We start from the raw sequence: 18517 nt of genomic DNA, 5'->3' as shown, positions 1-18517 counted from the left end.
ATGGCCCCCAAACCACAGTGCTTCCTGAGCTTCTGAATAACTTGTTCTAATGGACATGACACAACCAGAGAGAGTAGAAGGGCTACCTGGATTTGAGGAAGGATCAACTGAACTGTAGGGGGAAGGTTCCCTTAGATTCCTCCAGGCATTGGAATTACCCAGCTTACCACTCTGAGAACAGAGTTTGGCATCAAGGTTGACTCCAGCCTCCTCCCTTTTGATGATGCTGTGATTTACCACCTGCTTGCCACAGACCTCATCAGTAAAGAAGCTGCTCAATGATTTCTCCTTGCAGCTCCTCCATCCTCCCCTCTCTCAGGCTGAGCCCCATGTTTGGTCTGTGAGCCCCGTGGGTCAGGCTCTAGGGGAATGCTAACACAGTGGATAACCCCCTTGCAGTGCATGGATTTTGGCACTGCTGAGGAAATGACACCACACATTGAACTCGCCTTTGAAGTCCCTGAAAAATGCATGGCAAGGAATGCTATTCATTGTTTATTTCTATGGAGAAGACTTGAAAATTCCTGCCTCCCTATATCATGTGCTATTCATGCTCTAAGCCCTGTTGAGCTTTACAGAGCTGCTTTTGAGAGGGCAAACAGGGAGGGGAAAGCAGAATGGGCTGTTTGGGAGGAGAATTCTATTTGCTAAACTTCCCCAGATCTGGAGCCTGGGGGATGGGAAGAGAAACAAAGATAAATCTTGTCTTCTAAGCACAGTTCTTTTCATAAGATTAAACCTGCACCTGTTTAGAACAGCACAGAACAGCATAGAATAAAACAGAAAAGACTATTTCAGTTGGAAGGAACCTTCAGCAATCATCCAGTCGAACTTCTCCCTATAAGTAACCTGCTCTCTTTGGAAAGGGGAGGGCAGTCAGCTCAAAGGACTGACCTATGATACATTCAGGGGAAGCCAACTGAGCCCTTGGGTACGTACTTTTTCCTCCATAAACAGCTTTACAGCTTCATCCCCAGAATCCTGGCCACTGATCTCACCTTGGCAATGAATTCCTAGCTCAGGCTGCAAAGAGAGGTGGCCCTGTGCCTCTCCAGCCAAGCTGCTGCACTTCCTTGAGCTCCTTGTCATGCCAGTTCAGGAACAGGTGACTGAGCAGGGAAGGTCCACACTCCATACAGTACCTGCACATGCTGTTCAGCTTGGCTACAGTCAGGTTTTCCTTCTCCAAATGAAATTGCTACTTTATAGAATGGAAAAAAAACTTAGTTTTCAACTCTACACAACCAAAGCTGGATCCAGACTAACCTCTTCCTGAGAGACTGACCCAGTGTGAGAGGAGTTTGGCCCATAAGTTATGGTGTACAAAATCTCTGACCAGCCTGCTCTGTGCCACTGAGGGTAGGAACACACCAGCCCCAGGAGGTAATGTGCTAGATTTTTCCTCACTTTAACTGTGTCAAGGTTTTGGCATGACTCAGACTTCTGGGCCAGTTCCTTTGCTTTAAAAAGCAGCTCTGCTCTGAGGTATAATTTCAAAAAACTGGGTTTGTACAGCTTAGCAGCTCCTGAGTCAATGATTGCACTCCAGCTCTTATATAAAACGTAACACTTTCAGGAGCCCTCCAAACTTTTTTGGTACTTGCCTTCTGTGCTTTAAGTAATTTTAAACCTGAATACATCTTTTCCTGATGCAAGAATTAAATAAAATTTATTTCTCCTTGTAGCCTTTATCTTCACACTTCAGTAAGGAAAAATGCTGCTGAATCTACAGAAGGGGCAATGGTACTGGCTAGGAAGGTGCCTTTTTCATGCAATCTTGTTGCAGAGTAGAGTATGCTTTTAATGTATTTGCTAATAAGGCTCTCAGTCTCTTGCTGTTAATACACTGAATTTCACTGGGGTGAAGGTCCATTGGAGCCCACCCCACCACACAGCACCAGCATGTTGAGTGGAGTCTGTTGTTCAGCTGGAATACTGTTGTTCAGCTCCTCAGTGATTAAACATCCAGCACTGATCTCTCTTATGATGGTGGTGGTATTTTCCAGGAGTGGCTGCAGGAAGTGGGCACCTCATCCTGTGGAGGTTGAGGCCATCTTACAGAACAACACTAAGATCTCACACAAGATTTGTTTCCCCAATGAAACACAACAGGTGAGTACTTACTTGTTTTCCCAGCCTTGACCATTTTTCCATGATGTGTTCACTCAGGAGCATGTTTGAAGACATTCAGTGCTCTTACTTCTTCCTCTCTAACAAGAGTCTTGTTATCTCATAGACATTTGATGTGGGAACAAACACCAAAATCCGGACTCTGTGTCAGAACATTGCTTCTAAATTGCAGCTGAGCTCCTGGGAAGGTTTCAGCCTCTTTGTGAAGATTGCAGACAAGGTAACCCTTCTCAACTGTGGCCAGACTCCCCCTCCTCTCTTACTTATTTACCAGACTACCTAAACAACCACATGAAGCTAAAGACCAGAGCAGGTCATTACTGCTTCTGTCTTACTGAGTCTTACCTAGACTCAAACTTTTAGCACCAGACAATTATTTTAAATCTCTTGAAGGGGCTGGATGGAGATGTGAGTTTCTATCAGTCTGCCAATACTTAGGTGGTACTAAAAGCAGAGAAGACATGGGCTTTCTAGCAGCTGCTGGGATTGTTACAAGTTGGATGTTGCCTACTGCTGGATTCAGCCCTTTTCCACTCAGGCTTTTCCCAGGAGATGTGCTGCACACATACAGTGCCCACTGGGATTAAGGAGAGCAAGGGCAACCAGCACCAGTTGATTGCTCTCTAGTTTGTCAGGAGCTTGCCTTGCTTGAACTGAAGCCTGGTCTGGCTGCCTTGCTGAGAGGTCCCTTCTCTCTGGAACTGTGATCAAGGCAAAAGTAGCAGTGAGCCCAAGCACAGGGAGCTTCTGATGTGCTGCCTTCCTGAAAAGAGGAACCCAGTATGTGACAATATTTTACAAAGAGGAGATGGCTGAGAATAAGGTAGGCATCTACAGCTTGACTTCAATAAGCAGCTTCAAAAGCAAAAAGAAACAGAGGATGCAATAAAAATCCCCATACAAAATGTAAATAAATTGAACCCTCCTTCTCCTATTTCTCTACTTCTTTCCCCTTGCCTTTGTCTTTCCTGCTGTAATTCTGCCCTCTTATTTAGACAAGGAAAGAAAATTCAGCCCGATATTTGGGGATGTTGGCACTGGCAGTATTTTATATGATGTGCTAATCCCTCCTTTCTCTCCTTCATTGCTTGGCCTCTGCAGGTGATCAGTCAGAATGAAGCAGACTACTTCTTTGACTCATTAAGGCAGGTGACAGACTGGAACAGGAGGAACAAACCAGGGAAAGATGGTAAGGAGAATGCCAGCATGACAAGAAGCTGCATGACATGCTGTGTTGTACTGGGAAAGAGCAGATTTATCCAGTAGGATTCGCTCCATCTTTGAAAGTATTTAGCAGAGTCTTTTTATACCATTTTTGTTTGTACACATGGTTACTGCCTGCACCAGCAGCAAGTGACCCAATGCAGCCAAGCACAGGCTGTCAGAAACACCAGAGCATCTCTGTGTGGGGATCTCTCCAGAAACTTTATTGGTAACAAAGATTTTTTCACCAAAAATCTTCTGGTGTATCCAAAACACACCGCTGGATACACACAAGTTATATAGGTTGATCCTCAAGTATTAAGCATCAGCCAACAAATGTGAATAGGTTCTTCACAGTGTCACTTACATTCCTTGGGTTGTCAGAAAATTTTTAACCAGATTATTACCTGGTGATACCCAAGCACAAGTTATGTCGTCAGGGAAACAGCTGTTAGAATAAAACAATGTAATACTAATAACAGCAATTCCTTGCACTTAGCCCCCCCACCCATGTATAATATACACTTTGAAATCTACATCAAACTCCACTCAAATTTCATATCAATTTATCCTGATCTTTGCTTATTTCAGGACAGCCGAGGTTCAACTTCCTGAAGCTCTGTCGGTGTATCTAAGACTTTCTAACTTCTCTCCTCACAGCTGATGCAGCTGCTAGGAGCTCCAAAAACCACAGCACAAAGATGTGGGTCCACTAAATCACAATTGGTTTGTGTAAGCACAGCCATCAGGGAATGTACTTGCATCAGTGTACCAGAGTTCAGGGGTGCTGCTCACCAGCAGGCAGCTGCCATGGGCACCAAGAAATAACAAACATTCCATGGCTGGCACCCTCACCTTCTCCTTCATCTCTGGAGAGCCCACATCTCAGATCACTGTGTGAGCAGCGTCCAGGAACTGACAACTAATCACTTTCTTGGTCATCTAAAATGGCTTCTTGTATTTTTTGGGTACCAATTTTGTTTGTTACTATTAAAACCAGAATTACTTTTCTGAAGGAACTCACAAGCCATTTAAAAGCTGCAGAACTGCCAATGACGCAGAGAACACTAATAAGATCTGGTTTCCTTAGGGACTGCTCTGTCTGTGACATATGAGGTGTACTTCATGAGAAAGCTGTGGCTGAATGTCACTCCTGGGAAGGACCTGAAAGCTGATACCATTTTCCATTACCACCAGGTAAGCAGCTCCCTAAAGCACAGATATAGTGTGATCCCAGAAACACTCCTGAGAAAGTATTACTGTCTCCCCCCCGAGGCCTCCAGAAGGCACAGCTCAGCCTCAGAAGCAGATTTATTTCTCAGTGTTCACGCATTAGCTATGATATGAGCACAGCTCCCTTACCAAATTGTTCTGTGAAGATGCCTGTCTTGCTCCATAAATTGTACAGAGAATGACAGAAAGTTTTGAGTTGTAAAGGACCTTTAAACATCAACCCAAAATTTCTCGGGATGTCCTTGGACTGTGTTTGGCAAGACTCACATCCTGACCTTACAGATTTACGATGTTTAAGTCAGTGTTTGCTTCAGCCCATTGTGCCTGAATTGAGAGCTGGTCTCTTCCAGGAGCTGCCAAAGTACCTTAGAGGTTACCACAAGTGTTCCAAGGATGAAGCTGTCCAGCTGGCAGGGCTGATTTATAAAGTGCGTTTCAATAATGACCGCGCACAGCTGGCAACCATCCCCAAAATCCTGAAGGAGCTGGTGCCAGACAACCTGCTCCGAGCAGTCTCACCAGATGAATGGAAGAAGGTAAGAACATCAGCTTTCCTTAGTCATACTACTTATAGAGAGCTTTAGGAGAGAAGATAGACATCGAGCCACTTTACATTTTTGAGCTGACAGTCTTTGAAAGCACTATGGAGGGATGCTATGGGATATTGCTGGATTTGCCAGCAGGATAGCGAGACTATTTGCCTCTTACAATCCTCATTTTGCATCCTCTCTAACCAAAGCTCTGAAAGATATCTGCAGGCCTGGATGACTCGATTTGAGATGTGCATCTTTCTTGAAGATAGTAATCTACTTCCAGCGCTCAGAATAAGAGTTAGAGAAAGGGAAATGAGTGGTGGGACTGAGAATTTGAGGATATTGGACAAAACCAGAAAATTAAGGTGTGTAATAAAGTATTTCATAGTTTGGCACCAAATAAAATTCCTTGCACCATGTGCATGCTACGTACAGCAAAAGGTTCTTTTATCCATGAAAAGGCAAGGAAGTTTCAGCAGGTACCTCTTACTTAGTCCACTGAGGAAGACACAGGACACTATTTCAAATAACCCTACATGTTTCAGCACAAGATGTGATTCATGTCTGTGGGTGATGAACACTGCCTTTCTTTTGTTTCATCCTACATTGCCCCTCTGACCTGAAGTCCATTCCCTGGGGCTGCTGGATTTCCTTCACCCAACACATGAATAAGAAACGCTGGGGATTCTGGCTCCACCTTGCCTCAGGGCATGGCAGGATCCTTACATTTTTCACAGTCTTCTGTTGCTGTGGGGAAAAAAACCATGATCTTGGTGATGATCTGGTGCTGTCTTTAGTGCTAATGCTGGGCACTGGAAATCTGCCTGTCTCCCAACTGAACAGGCCTTGTATCTGCTTTTCCTAAACAGAGCATTACTGCAGCATATAGTAAACATGAGGGGAAAACTGTGGATGAGGCCAAGATTGCCTTCTTGAAAATGATACACCGGTGGCCAACATTTGGATCAGCCTTTTTTGAGGTGAAGGTAGGTTTGAAGGCCTGTGTGACTGGATTTGGGAGTAGATCAGTACTAGGGGATACGGACTTACTATAATTCCATATCTGCATAAGTGAAAATACATTAGAAAGCTGAGTTCCCGTGATCTATTGAGGAAAACTCAGTTCCTTCAAAGTGGGGAGATGGGTTCTTTATCCATTCTGAACTATGTCTACTGTTTACTGGCTATGTTGTTGTTCCAGTTGTAATACCTATATTACAGCTGTGTAGTGGCAGTAGGGGGTTAGTTACATGGATGCTTAATTGTCCTGTCATCACTCTCCATGACAAAATGCTGCCAAATCTTGTCTCTGTGGGGACTCTTCCCTTAGAACAGAACTGTATTAATCCTCTCATTCTGGAGAGGATACCTCCCAAGAATCATTTCCCACTTGCTACCTTTAATTTCTCCTTGCTAGGCTCTTAACTTCCCTTAACTGGTTTGCAACCAACTGTAAACCCTGTTATCAGTGTAGTAAATAATGGACCTCATTCTGCTTTCATGCAGCAGTTGCTCCAAAAGGTTTCAGTGTTCATTTGGGAAAGAGAACAAGCAGCACTGGACACTATTAAAGGTCACTGTGCACCTCATACAGATAATTTCTCCATTTTCTGCTTATCTTTCTGTGGTACTTGTTTACAGCAAGCCTCGGAGCCAAATTTCCCAGAGATTGTGCTGATTGCAATCAACAAGCAAGGAGTCTCACTGATACATCAGAAGACAAAGGTAACAAGTGCTTCTCATGAGTCCATGGAAGGAAGGATCTAACTGACTGTGCTAATTTAGGGACAGCAACAGGACCTTGTCCAGGAATGATAAGCGAGGATAGAGGCCCTCTATCCATCAGTCAGATGGATGGGCAGTGCACCTGCTTCAAGAAAAGTGTTTTGCAGGAAGCCCAGGTGTCTAAAAGCTCAGGCTGAATGGCAATGTTTAGCTGCTGCCTAACTCCAACACTCTGGTCTTACCAAGTTCCCAGGAAAAGGGAATATCACTATTTCCTTTCAGTAATGAAACAACTATCCAGTGAGTTTTAGATTATTGTAAATATAATGGCAGTGTGCTAAGGCAAAGATCAATATATAATGAAAGGAAGTCTCACTAGTGTGATTAAGATTCACCTGCTTGGTGAAAATACAATATAACACTAGTTTAGATGCAAGAACTACCTTGATCCACTGCATTTATAAATGAAGTGGGAAAGAAAAAGAACGCTCTAGCTCTACCGGTTTTCTTATGTAACAGCCTGTTTTCATTTGAGAAATGTTCTATAGTTCAATTTGTTTCCCCTTACAGGATATTTTAACAGTCTACCCATTCAATAAAATCTCCAACTGGAGCAGTGGGAGCACATACTTTCACATGACAATAGGGAACCTGGTACGAGGAAACCGGCTCTTATGTGAGACATCTCTGGTAAGAAGAGTTTCCTCAACTTAGACAAAACAACCTCCTGATTTTTCCTTTACATCCAGAATTGCTACAAAACAAGGGAGCCAAAACAGATAAATACCACTGCAGATACAAAAAGCATTCACTGCTGTGTCAATAAAATTGCCATTTAGAACTTGTTCCATGCTATATCATGCTATCTGATGCAAAGATGGAAGACATTACAAGGAAAATAGTAATTTCCCAAATTCTTCCCCTACATCAAAATTGTATCCACCTGAGACATTAAGACTGAAAAACTATGTAAGAGGCTTTTTGTCTTGCATGTCTGCCTCTGTCTACACAGGAAAGCCAGCCTTGTAAGACTTTATACTTTCCAATGAGTGGTACCAACTTTTTAACAATTGGTTTCAGACTGTCCAGAGGCTCAAAGAAGTATCACTGTATTAATATTTAATGGTAGGTTTGTAAAGATAACAAAAACATTTGTAGGCTAACTTCTCTGACACAAAAGCCTGGATACTTAAATACAAGACTCTTAGAGTACAAGTCAGGCTATAGAGTGAATACCCAGGCGACAGTAGAGCTATGCTCTGTAAAGTTTTGGAAATCAGAAATGGGTAAGTCATTACTAAAACAGTGACAGCTATTGAAAGAGATGTTTGTGCAGGGAAGAACCTAAGAAGAAGATAAACCAGGGAGGAAATTCTAGTTATTTTTACTTCTGGAGCTCTCAGAGAGATTTAAGACTTTTTTTCTTTCCTGCCAGGGTTACAAAATGGATGACCTGTTAACATCCTACGTACGCCTGCTCATGAATGCTGTAAACAAGCAAAAGAACCTCCCAGCCTGAGAGTGGGGATAGAACCCATGACCTGTATTTGTGCCAAACTACCTGTAATTTCATCTCTCATAAGAAATGCCATTTAAAAAATATTAATCTTGGTGATCAGTCTTCTGGTCACACACTGGAAGAACTGAGTTGCTGAAATATTACTATGAGAGAAGCTCAAGTGAGCATGTGCTTTCAAATATCTGTAACACTTGTCTGTCTTAGATGTAGTATGAGAATTCCATTCAGATTTTTGGATTAGATGGACTTTAGTGTTATATGGGAGTGGGGGAACCCTATGAGGGCCTCTTATGATAGCCTGAATCTCCTCCATTCAAAGAAAGACACACATTAACAGTTGTGTCTTCCTTTTGGAAAGAATGACCCTTATTGTATATGCTCTTACCAAATGCATAAACTCCACGCGTCTTTGGAAACAAAGGTAATTTTTTTTTCTCCTACTGGAAATTCTAAGAGTGGAGAAATGAGAAATGCCCCTTCAGTAGTAGATAACTGGACACTTTGAAAGGTAAGATGCTGGTTTTCATCCTTTGATCCCTAGGTTATGTGTTGCACGTTACAGTAGCCTAGGACAGCCAGTTACAGAATGTAACTGTACTTCTTGCGTGCTGCTAAATTAACAGGCTGTCCCCTGACTTACCACTGCCTTGGTTAAATTAAATAGTCTTCTTTCTTCTACCTTTTATAATGCTCTTGGAAACTAACAACCACTTTTACTATGCAGTTGGATAGTTGGATTTTGGGTCCATTACTTTTAGTTGCTCCTATTTCAAGTTATAGATGTACTATTCAGTGCAAATCAGAATTGAAGAACTCAGTCTAACAAACATCTGTTGAAAAGAGACTTTTCTACTCTATAAAAATGTTCTCAACTTGGAGTTATGCAGACATTCCTTTATGAGACAAGAATAGCTTTAATTTCTCCTGATTCTGTTTCCTGTTTAGCAGACAGTTTGAGTGGTAAAATTTGATTCAGCTCTCATGTTCATCTCTCAGACCTCTGTGGACACACAGCTTTGGTCCCACAGCAACCAGAGTGTGCTGAGTGTCTAAAGCAGATATGCACTGTGGTGGGAGTAAGCTTGGATGATCCCCCCCAGAGAAAAAGTACTTCTCTCTTGCTCACAGTGAAACATGGATGTGTCTTAAAGCATTTACACCGAATTCCTTGAGACACAATCTGGCAGTGCTGGAAAAGCAGCTCTGCCTGATCTCTCAGCTTTGCCAATGGGTGCACAATGGGTCGGTCCCTTGTTCCCTCAGATGTGTGTGTGTGAAATTCAAACACTGATGGGATTTTTGTTCATGGGTGGCAGGGAAGAGCCCCACTCTCTTTGTGCATCTAAACGAGTGCCACACCTGTCAGAATAGTGATCCTTTTGCAAGCAATTAGACACTCCTGCTGTAATGTCCATTGCTGGCAATGGAAACACTGGAAATTCATTACTTGGAGTGGTTTTGATCTAACTGGCTATAAGTGAGAAGTGTTCAATAATTCACCTGTACAGAAAGAAATTCTGCAGCCAAACTGTACTGTTCTTGGTTTTTAAATAAAGATTGCAGAAAATCAACCACAATGTCTTTTTCTTAACAAGAAACTTGAGTATTTGCTCTAGATCCATGTAACTTAAATCTATCAAATACCTACTACAGCCTGTAAATGATCATAGCATCCCATCTGTGTACAAACACATTTTGTACAACACAGCCTCTAAAAGGATAATACCCCTTTCTGCACATCCTTATCAACCAACATATCACCACAGAAGCAGCACAGATCTAAAACATGAACTCACCACAAGAGTGTCTCAGGTTTGGGCAATCCCCAGGGTTCCTCAGAGATGCTGGTAATGCTCTCTGGTTCATCATTGCAAATGTAGTATTTTTTTTTAACTGTATATTATACAAATTTTTTATTTTTTTGTGTGTGTAAAGATTTTAAATGTATTACAGTTAACTTTATTATAGGAACATACAAAGATACGATATTACAACATGTCAATCCACAATCCCACTTTTTGGTTAGACAGCACACGTGTGATAAAATGAGAGCTCTACACTGCTCATCAAGCCCTGAACCAAGGCAGGTAGCTGCTAATTCTTTTCTTGGTCTATAACACCCTCAACACTTAACGGTGCTTTACAGACTAGTACAACCACATTTATTATGTTTGCCTGCAATCTATTCCTTCACCATCCAACCACTTCAGAAAAAAGTGTCAGTCATATCATCTAATACACACCATGTGACATCAGGAACCCTCTGTACCAAAGGCTGACCAATATTTGCCAACACTGCACAGACTGCTGTAAAAATAAACACCAGGATGCAAACCCTAGAGAGCAGAGTAGTTGCCATAAGGACAGACTGCAAGTGATTAGCATAGCCTTTGAATACAAACAAGCTTCACATACTGTGCTTTCTAAGAGCAAAACCATTTTCAAGTGTACTCGGTTTATGTTAGTGATTTTAATCATGTAGAAGTAAGAATGTAAACTATAAATGCATGGAATGAGACAACAGCTTTTAGTAAGTGTAGGCTTCTGAGCCAAGTTCAACCTCAGTATAAATCTGTACTCTCCAGTGGTGTGATACTGAGGATGAATTTGGCTAGCAGGCCGATTTACAACAATGGAAAAAAGCATGCAGCTTATTTCTGACTGACACCTTGACTTTATTAAAAAAAGAAAACAAACATGTCAGCCTATCAACACACTCAGGAGAACTCATGAGCCTGCACTATATTCTGCTTGGTTTTTAAAAAGTAGACTCACAGAAGTAGAGGAAGATGCATTTTTTAAACTATTTATATTATTTCTCCTACTCCTTCAATTCCACTCCCCCACAAAAGGTATGGCAGTAATATGCACTACTGTAACTCTGCACATTGCAGGCTATGGGCAACAGAAGTGTAAGAAAAATAATTGTGAAAAATTAATACTTTAGGAAATACTAAGAGAATATCATCTTCCACTAATACAAAGATCAGGGATTATGATGATTTTTTTCCGCCCACTAATTTTCCAAAATGTCCTGATGATAAGGACATAATCCAAATCCTAGAGAACTGAACGGCCTATCAAAGAGAATGATACAAACTCTTCTTTGAACTCTGAAGCTTACAAGGTCTGCTGAATTTCTAGCATGAGACAAGGTAAGAGCACACACTAATTCTCTACTTGCACTACAAAAGTAATTCCATTCACCTCCACATCCACAATTTTCCATTGCTGAACTTGAGTGGCCACTGAAAGAATATCACCTATCGCCTGCTGGTTACACAGTCCTTCCCTACTTACCAGGAATGTGCTGCTGTGTGTTCCTCCACCTCCTTCCCAGGAGGGATACACAGCTGCTCAGATTCAGCACAAGGCATAGCCTGGGACTGAGATTACAGGAACAGACCAGAATGCTTTATGCTGAGGAGGATCTGCACAACCAACTGAGCTGAACCTAGAGCAGCACTTCTTGTGTCTCATGCTGTGACAAAAATGCCAACAATAGGTTTACAGGATGGGTGTTTACAGTGGCCACACACTACTGCACCAAAAGACACACTCTTTGTGCTCTTAACTAAAAGTCTGTTTTAAGGCTAGTGAGAGAACAGCAAGTAGCCACATGTTCTCCTAAAGCAATGACACAAGCAGCTGCTCTTACTGGAACCTACAGAGATTGTGGCCAGGAGAAGATGGAAGAGTTTACTGTTAAACCCAGGCTATCCCCTCAGCAGTGTTACAGTGGATACAGTATAACACAGTTAAAAGTTAATGGCAACTTAGGGCAACAAAAAGCAAAGCAGAGGAGGCAAACTGAGTTAGCAAGGACAGGGAGGATCGAAGAGATGCTCTGACACGCGGGATTTTGATGGCACACAGTTAACCAGGGTTTCCCACCACTGCTCTGCTATCAGGGGTGCAGTTCCATGGGTAGGAGATCCAGCAAAGCATATTAACACAGTTTTAAGGTAGATTATTGCCCCAATCCGGTTGCTGCTCACACATACAAGAAATGGGGAAACTTTAACTTCTTGCTAGCTAATTCACCTGGGGCTGCAGGGTGGTGCCAGGCCCAACTGCTGTGTTCATCTGACCTACTAATCTACTCACTTTTCGGAAGATTTAAATCATGCAAGGGACAGAAGTCCTCCAGTGCTTGTCAGCCTCACAAAATGGGAGGCACAGCCTCAACTGTTCATGGAAAGGGATTTTGAGGTTGCTCAGCTTAGTTCACAAGAAAATACGGGGGATGCCTCCAGAGGACTGAAGCTCACTGTGATTACACAGCGTGGGCTCAGGAACAGCACTGATGATGGCTCACCCCTAAAGAACTATCGAGAATGTTCAAAACCAGTACATTCCTCAGCACCTTGGGTTGTAGTAGCAGAGACAGGAGGACCACTGAAACTTCACTGGAGACAGGCAAAACTACAGAGCAGGACTATATGCTTGAGATGTACACGCTCAGGACTGAGATCCTCTCTCTAAGTACGCTCAGGTCTTAAGAAGAAAGGTGATGGGGAAACCTTATTTGGGTAAAAAATTTAAGAGAAGTACTTTCTGGTTTTTTTCTGCATAAGATCACATTTGTTACAAACTGTAAACATTAGAAATGCCTCCATGTAATTGGGCTTTCTGAAGCATGACCAACAAGCCTATATTCAGCTTGCAAATAAAGTGAGAACAGAGAAACTTAAGTGCCTAAACTGGTACCATATTATCCATTTGATTTCCCTGTGCAGAAGAATAACCAAGGCTCCAGCCACACTGCCTCAAGAAATATCAGCTACACCAGTGGATAGGACATGCTTTGTGTTGACCAGCAGAAGCTCTAGTAGCCATGGAGTAGTAGAGAACAGGGAAAATTAAAGAGTGTTAATTCTAACAGAATGTTTTGTTTCCCCATAGTCATCTCCTCATCATGGAGAACCCTGACACGGCCTTGACAACTGAAATCTCCTCAGTGCTGAACAGGGAAGCAGCAAAGCAAATTTCTGCAGCTGTCCTAGCACTGGGCCTACGACACACGAGCCAGCAGTGCAAATTCCATAGTTGTTGGTTCCTGAACCTTTCTAGTAAACCTACAAACCAGAAGGATTGTACAGCACCCATATATTCTCAGAAGGAAAATGGAAAAAGACCAGAACTTTTTGCATGTAGCAAAGATCAACAACTTTCAGAATATTTGCCTAGGTACTAAAAAGCCTAAAAATTTCTGCCCCCACAGTAAGAAGAAAAATGCTGATATTTTATCTGAAAAAGAGCAAATCAGACATTTCTTCCAGCTCTGCACTAAACCACTGTTTCCAAATTCCTTAGACTAAGAGAGAGAACCACAGTTCAATCGAGGAAGGAAAGATTATGCACAATTCCACAAAGGCAAAAAGCGTTGTTATTAGCAAATTAATAACCAGCCTGTAAACTGCTCAAGCACAAACCACACTCCTCTTTCTGCCAGTGTTAATAGACAACTGCTTGAGAAAAGGGACAGTCTAGATGCAAGCAATACTACCAGAAGCAGGGGAAGGGACTACTCATCTTTGGTGTCACTTCTTAGTAATTGCCTCTGTAATCAAGAGCTGCAGTGAGCAGCAGCTTTTGTAAGAGTGCAGTCAGGAGACTGACAGACCTGTTTAAGCAGAGTTTAAATCTAGAGCTTTGGGGTGGGTCTTCTTGGATGCCAGCTCTGACAACTTCTTCAGGCGTTTCTTCAGCTCCAGAGGGAATTTCTCATAGCACTTCTTGCACACAGGTTTCATGTCGAACTCCACAAATTTATTCCTTTAACACAAAGAACAGTTATTAAAATGGTATTTGCAAACTATATGCTTCACTAATTCAAATCTCCACGCATCCGCATTTCTAAAACAACTCATTTCCTCATCTGGTGATGTAAGAACAGAGATTGGGTCTTTAGCACCCCTAGTTAAATAAGGAGCAAGATTTTGCTATATATTTGTATGTAACAATCTAGAATAATAATTTTGCTATCGTAGAATGCAAGTGTTACTTCAAAGGTCCTCTTTGTGATGAATTAGAGCTCCTTGGTGGAGCCAACCCAGCATAGTAGGGTAAGGGTTTGAACCTGAGACAGGAAGAATGTAGGATTGCTTTTTTCCTGTCCCTCTTCTACATAACTTAGGCAAATAGTATTTTATTTCAAACTAATCTGTGGAATATTAAATATTGTCATTTAGGGGAGCATGCAAATTTAAGGAGACATGGAGGATGTAGGTTGTTCAGGACAGGCAGTTCCTCAAAGTTCAGAGCCTCCCCTCTGTACTGCTGAATGAGTTCTCCTCTTACCCCACCTTCTTACAGAATAGATTAATAAACAAAAATAAATCAGAGAGGATGCTGAGTGTCAGCTCCCTTTTAATCCTGAAATCAGTGGAATTATAAGCACCTGCTCCCACAGAGAAGAGGTATACTGCCCCTCAGAGAGCCTCTGGTTCATGGCCCCCCCAAGCTGATACCCCACCTTAGGGGTGAATGTCTCACATGGTCCAAAATATAAACACTGACTTACTTCAGTGTGAGCTTGATGTTGCAGGTGGAGCAGGAGAAGCAATTCACACACCAGGCCTTGTTAAGAGCTGACACCACTGCAAAAGCAAAAGCACGAAGAAACTGCCAGATTATTTGAATTCAGATTTACATCCACATTCAAATGTCGCCAGATGTGAAAACAAACACTGGTGCCTTGCAACTGTGGGACTGCAACAGCTGCACTAACAAATGGAGCAAGGACAGCAACCCAAAACAAGGAGAGAACAAATCTTACCATCTCCCTCTATCACGTGGCTGCAGTTGTAGCAAACATCTCCAAAGAGCTGCACAGAAAAAGAAATAAGAACAGGAACTCATGTTGCTGACTACTCATGCTCCCTACATTATGCAGCTGGTGTGAACATTAAATCCTAACAATCAAAGAATTCCCAGATGCTGCAGTGGCCCCCAAATATACCAATTTAAATCTTCTGAATAACTTCTCATACACTTGCCAAATAGTCTATGTTCCTTTGGATTTCATACCACTAAATACTACAAAACCTTTTTTGTTGATGCCTCACACTCTACCACTGTTATGGGATCTTAAAGTCCTGTATATGTGGCAATTGGAGAAGAAAGGTTCAGTAGAGCATGATGCTTACTGTAGACAAACATCTCCTGATGCTCAACTATAAATACCAAAATAAAACGTAGAACTTCTATCAAAACAGTAACACTTAACCTCATTTATCTGACAGAAGAAAGTACCAAACCCATAGCTGTTCCATAGAATCACACAGAAAAAACAGAGTTTGATTCGCTTTTGAAACATAGTTTCCCATGCTTTAGACAACATAACAGTTGTCTCAGGCCCATGGAAGAAAGTATTATCAAAGATGGCCACACAAATAGTTTAGAAGTACAATTACAGGGATTTTAATCACAACCCATGGTCAGTGCTTTTCTGTCAATGGCACAAATTAAAATCAGTATCCCCAAGACATTTCTATTCTGTTCTCAACATTGCTTTTCCATCTATCAAGAAAAACTACTTTTTTCTGTTAAATCTCGCAAATTTCTTAATATTGCATTGCCTCTACAAATTCAGATTATGCAAAATCTGCAGCTTTGCATATTAAAATGCAAAAAAGCATTTGCCAGTCAGAGCAAGTACCTCCAGCACAGATGGCAGAATTTACCTGGTTATAGTGTGTTTCACAATAAGCCAGTCCTTTTTTCTCATAGTGTCGGTGCCCCAAGAATGGCTTCTCACATTTGGCACAAACAAAATGCTGTAGAAGGAAAAAAGACATTCCATGGCAGAAAAAGTGACTTTCCCATCACCAGGGAAAAACTTACATGGCTACAAATTATGACTTAATACATGACACTTAATGATTTGGGTTGGAACGGACCTTAAAGCCCATCTTGTTTCACCCCCTGCCATGGGCAGGGACACCTGCCACTATCCCAGGCTGCTCCAAGCCCCATCCAACCTGGCCTTGAACATTTCCAGGGATCCAGGGACAGCCACAGCTTCTCTGGGCAACCCTGTTCCAGTGCCTCACCATCAATTCTTCCTAACATCTCATCTAAATCTACTCCTTTCTGTTTAAAACTCTTGCCTCTCAATGCTTTAATGAAGCACAGACAGGAAAATCTTTACGGAAGCAAAAGAGAAGAGGAGATATTTAGTCTCTATGGTAATTAAGAGTTGTATTAAAGATAGGTAGAAGACCTGCTGGAAGAACAATCATCTAGTGTTCTATACTGATAGACTTGTGCATTATTATCTTGCTTGTTTCAGAGAAGAGAAACAGGAACATAAAACGTATGAATACACTTCAAATGAGCAGCAGCATCTCCCTCAGTTCAAGCCCTAGGAGGCTTAAATGACTGAAAACATAAATCACTAAAACACTTCAGGGCAAGTTGTGATGACTCAGCTGAAAGTTATAGAAACAATGAGCTGAAAAGGCAGTGGGAATTGCACTGGCTCTGTCTGCAGTAGGAATTCCAACACATTTATGCACCTGTTAACTGCAATTGGAAAGGATGTATCCTAAGTATATCACAGCAAATACGGAAATATATAAGTAAGTAAATGCTGTTCAGTGAATCATATTCTGCAAGAATCTTTACAATGCAACTCAGGCATTTTAAAAATAAGGTTATTACAGTTGCAAAAGCACAGCTTTCCTGATGGCCCTGCTGCACTCATTCACACACAAAAGGTGAAGACAGTCTGAAACACAAGCAATTTGGTTTTGTCGGAATTCACACATTACAGATCACCCACATGTCTACAGCTTCCAAACAGCACTAGTCCTTTTCCAAAGTGGCTCTTGAAGGAAGTTTCAGACTCAGAGAGGCCTCACCTCGACATGCCATTGCTTCCCCAGAGCGTTGACCACTCGTCCCTCGATGGGCCTGCGGCAGGCCCCACAGATGGGGATCCCCATCTTGTCATGGCAGGGCAGGCAGTACAGTTCTCCCTTCAGCTCCCGGGCCTCGGCAGTCAGCTCCTTCCTGAAAACACAAACAGTCCCTGAAGTAAGAACACCAAGGGAAGCTCTTTAATGCCCAGGATGAAATTTTGGAAGACTAAACTGCAACATTAACTTAGGCAACATTCATGCTACAAATGTAGTCATTAAGCTGGTGAAATACAATCATTGTCAACTCATCTTTCTCAAACTGCTTTCTCAGTTTGCCAGACAAGAACTCACGTAGAACATCATGTCTTCAGCTACACACCCTTGCAGAAATACAAGGTGCACTTACACATGGAACAGTGCAGTGCCATGCTAAGATTTGAGCTGTCTCTGAATGGGAGAGCTCAGATACAAGGACTATCCTAGCAGCGCTCAACATTGAGTTACCTAATTGTACTGTTACCCAGTCTAGGGCTGTACTGTGCCCCAATTATACTGCCTTTGTGGCAAAGTAATTCAGGTCAGACAGCGTGGTAATGGTCTGTGCCAGAACACTGACACAGCTCTTTTTTTGTTTTCTAACCAGGAATTCAGAATGCAACTATTTTGAATAGCCTGATAACTGCTATCTTTGGACAACACTACTGTGGTAATCTGCACAGTCTTTCAGGAAAGTTCATCCCGAGGAAATATCTTCATTATAAAGTAGTGTCATTCAAGCTTAGAATAAGAGAACACTGAATGGCAAAATAAAACTAAAGTTTCTGTAGGCTTTCCAAATTTATTTCGATTTCTCCTCACCCAATTTCTGTTTGTTCAACAATGTGAAGGCAACAAAGTTCAGGCCTTGGGAAGGACTGCGCTGCTGACTGAAGGGTTCATCTCTTTTCTTTTTTGTCAGAGTTTACAGTATGAGAACATACCCACAGTGGGTGCAGTTGAAGTGATCTGGATGGTAGGAATCATTCCTAAACATCAGAGGCTGCTCATCAATTATCAAGTGGCACTTCTGACAGATGTACTTGCCCAGTCCCTTGGCTTTTTCACGGTTATGGCAGGGCCTGCACAGATGCCTGGTTGAACAAAGTAAAGGAAATAAAGTATTAAAAATGTTTTATCTTAAAACAACATACAATGCATACTGTAGGAAGTACTTTATTTAACACAAGTCTCTTCCAAGGTCAGACTAAACATAATTCACTTTGGTATCCAGTATTTCACACCAGTTGCACAGAGAAGAATATGTGGAT

General features: G+C 42.0%; 2 protein-coding genes across 5 annotated transcripts in view; one reads left to right on the top strand and one right to left on the bottom strand.

Annotated features, from left to right (window-relative positions):
- Positions 1-18517, top strand: part of MYO7B (myosin VIIB) — a 74083-nt gene that overhangs the window by 41547 nt on the left and 14019 nt on the right. For all 4 annotated transcript variants that reach the window (XM_027703887.1, XM_027703886.1, XM_027703885.1 and 1 more), the window contains exons 41-49: positions 2007-2112; positions 2237-2350; positions 3232-3319; positions 4424-4530; positions 4917-5102; positions 5969-6085; positions 6741-6824; positions 7395-7514; positions 8260-9066. In XM_027703887.1, coding sequence (XP_027559688.1) covers positions 2007-2112; positions 2237-2350; positions 3232-3319; positions 4424-4530; positions 4917-5102; positions 5969-6085; positions 6741-6824; positions 7395-7514; positions 8260-8343 — 1006 coding nt within the window. In that variant the 3' untranslated portion in view covers positions 8344-9066. The remainder of the gene's footprint in view (positions 1-2006; positions 2113-2236; positions 2351-3231; positions 3320-4423; positions 4531-4916; positions 5103-5968; positions 6086-6740; positions 6825-7394; positions 7515-8259; positions 9067-18517) is intronic.
- The window catches only part of LIMS2 (LIM zinc finger domain containing 2), a 32165-nt gene continuing 23890 nt past the window's right edge, over positions 10243-18517 (bottom strand). Inside the window, exons 5-10 of the mRNA XM_027703908.1 lie at positions 18191-18340; positions 17211-17361; positions 16032-16124; positions 15125-15173; positions 14870-14945; positions 10243-14121 (exon numbers count right to left, since the gene is read on the bottom strand). Coding sequence (XP_027559709.1) covers positions 13974-14121; positions 14870-14945; positions 15125-15173; positions 16032-16124; positions 17211-17361; positions 18191-18340 — 667 coding nt within the window. The 3' untranslated portion in view covers positions 10243-13973. The remainder of the gene's footprint in view (positions 14122-14869; positions 14946-15124; positions 15174-16031; positions 16125-17210; positions 17362-18190; positions 18341-18517) is intronic.

This window comes from Neopelma chrysocephalum, unplaced genomic scaffold, assembly GCF_003984885.1.
Source record: "Neopelma chrysocephalum unplaced genomic scaffold, ASM398488v2 Primary Assembly neopelma1_252, whole genome shotgun sequence".
In the NCBI taxonomy this organism is placed as follows: Eukaryota; Metazoa; Chordata; class Aves; order Passeriformes; family Pipridae; genus Neopelma; species Neopelma chrysocephalum.
Note: the sequence above shows the minus strand (reverse complement) of the source record. Positions and strands in the feature narration are given on the sequence as shown.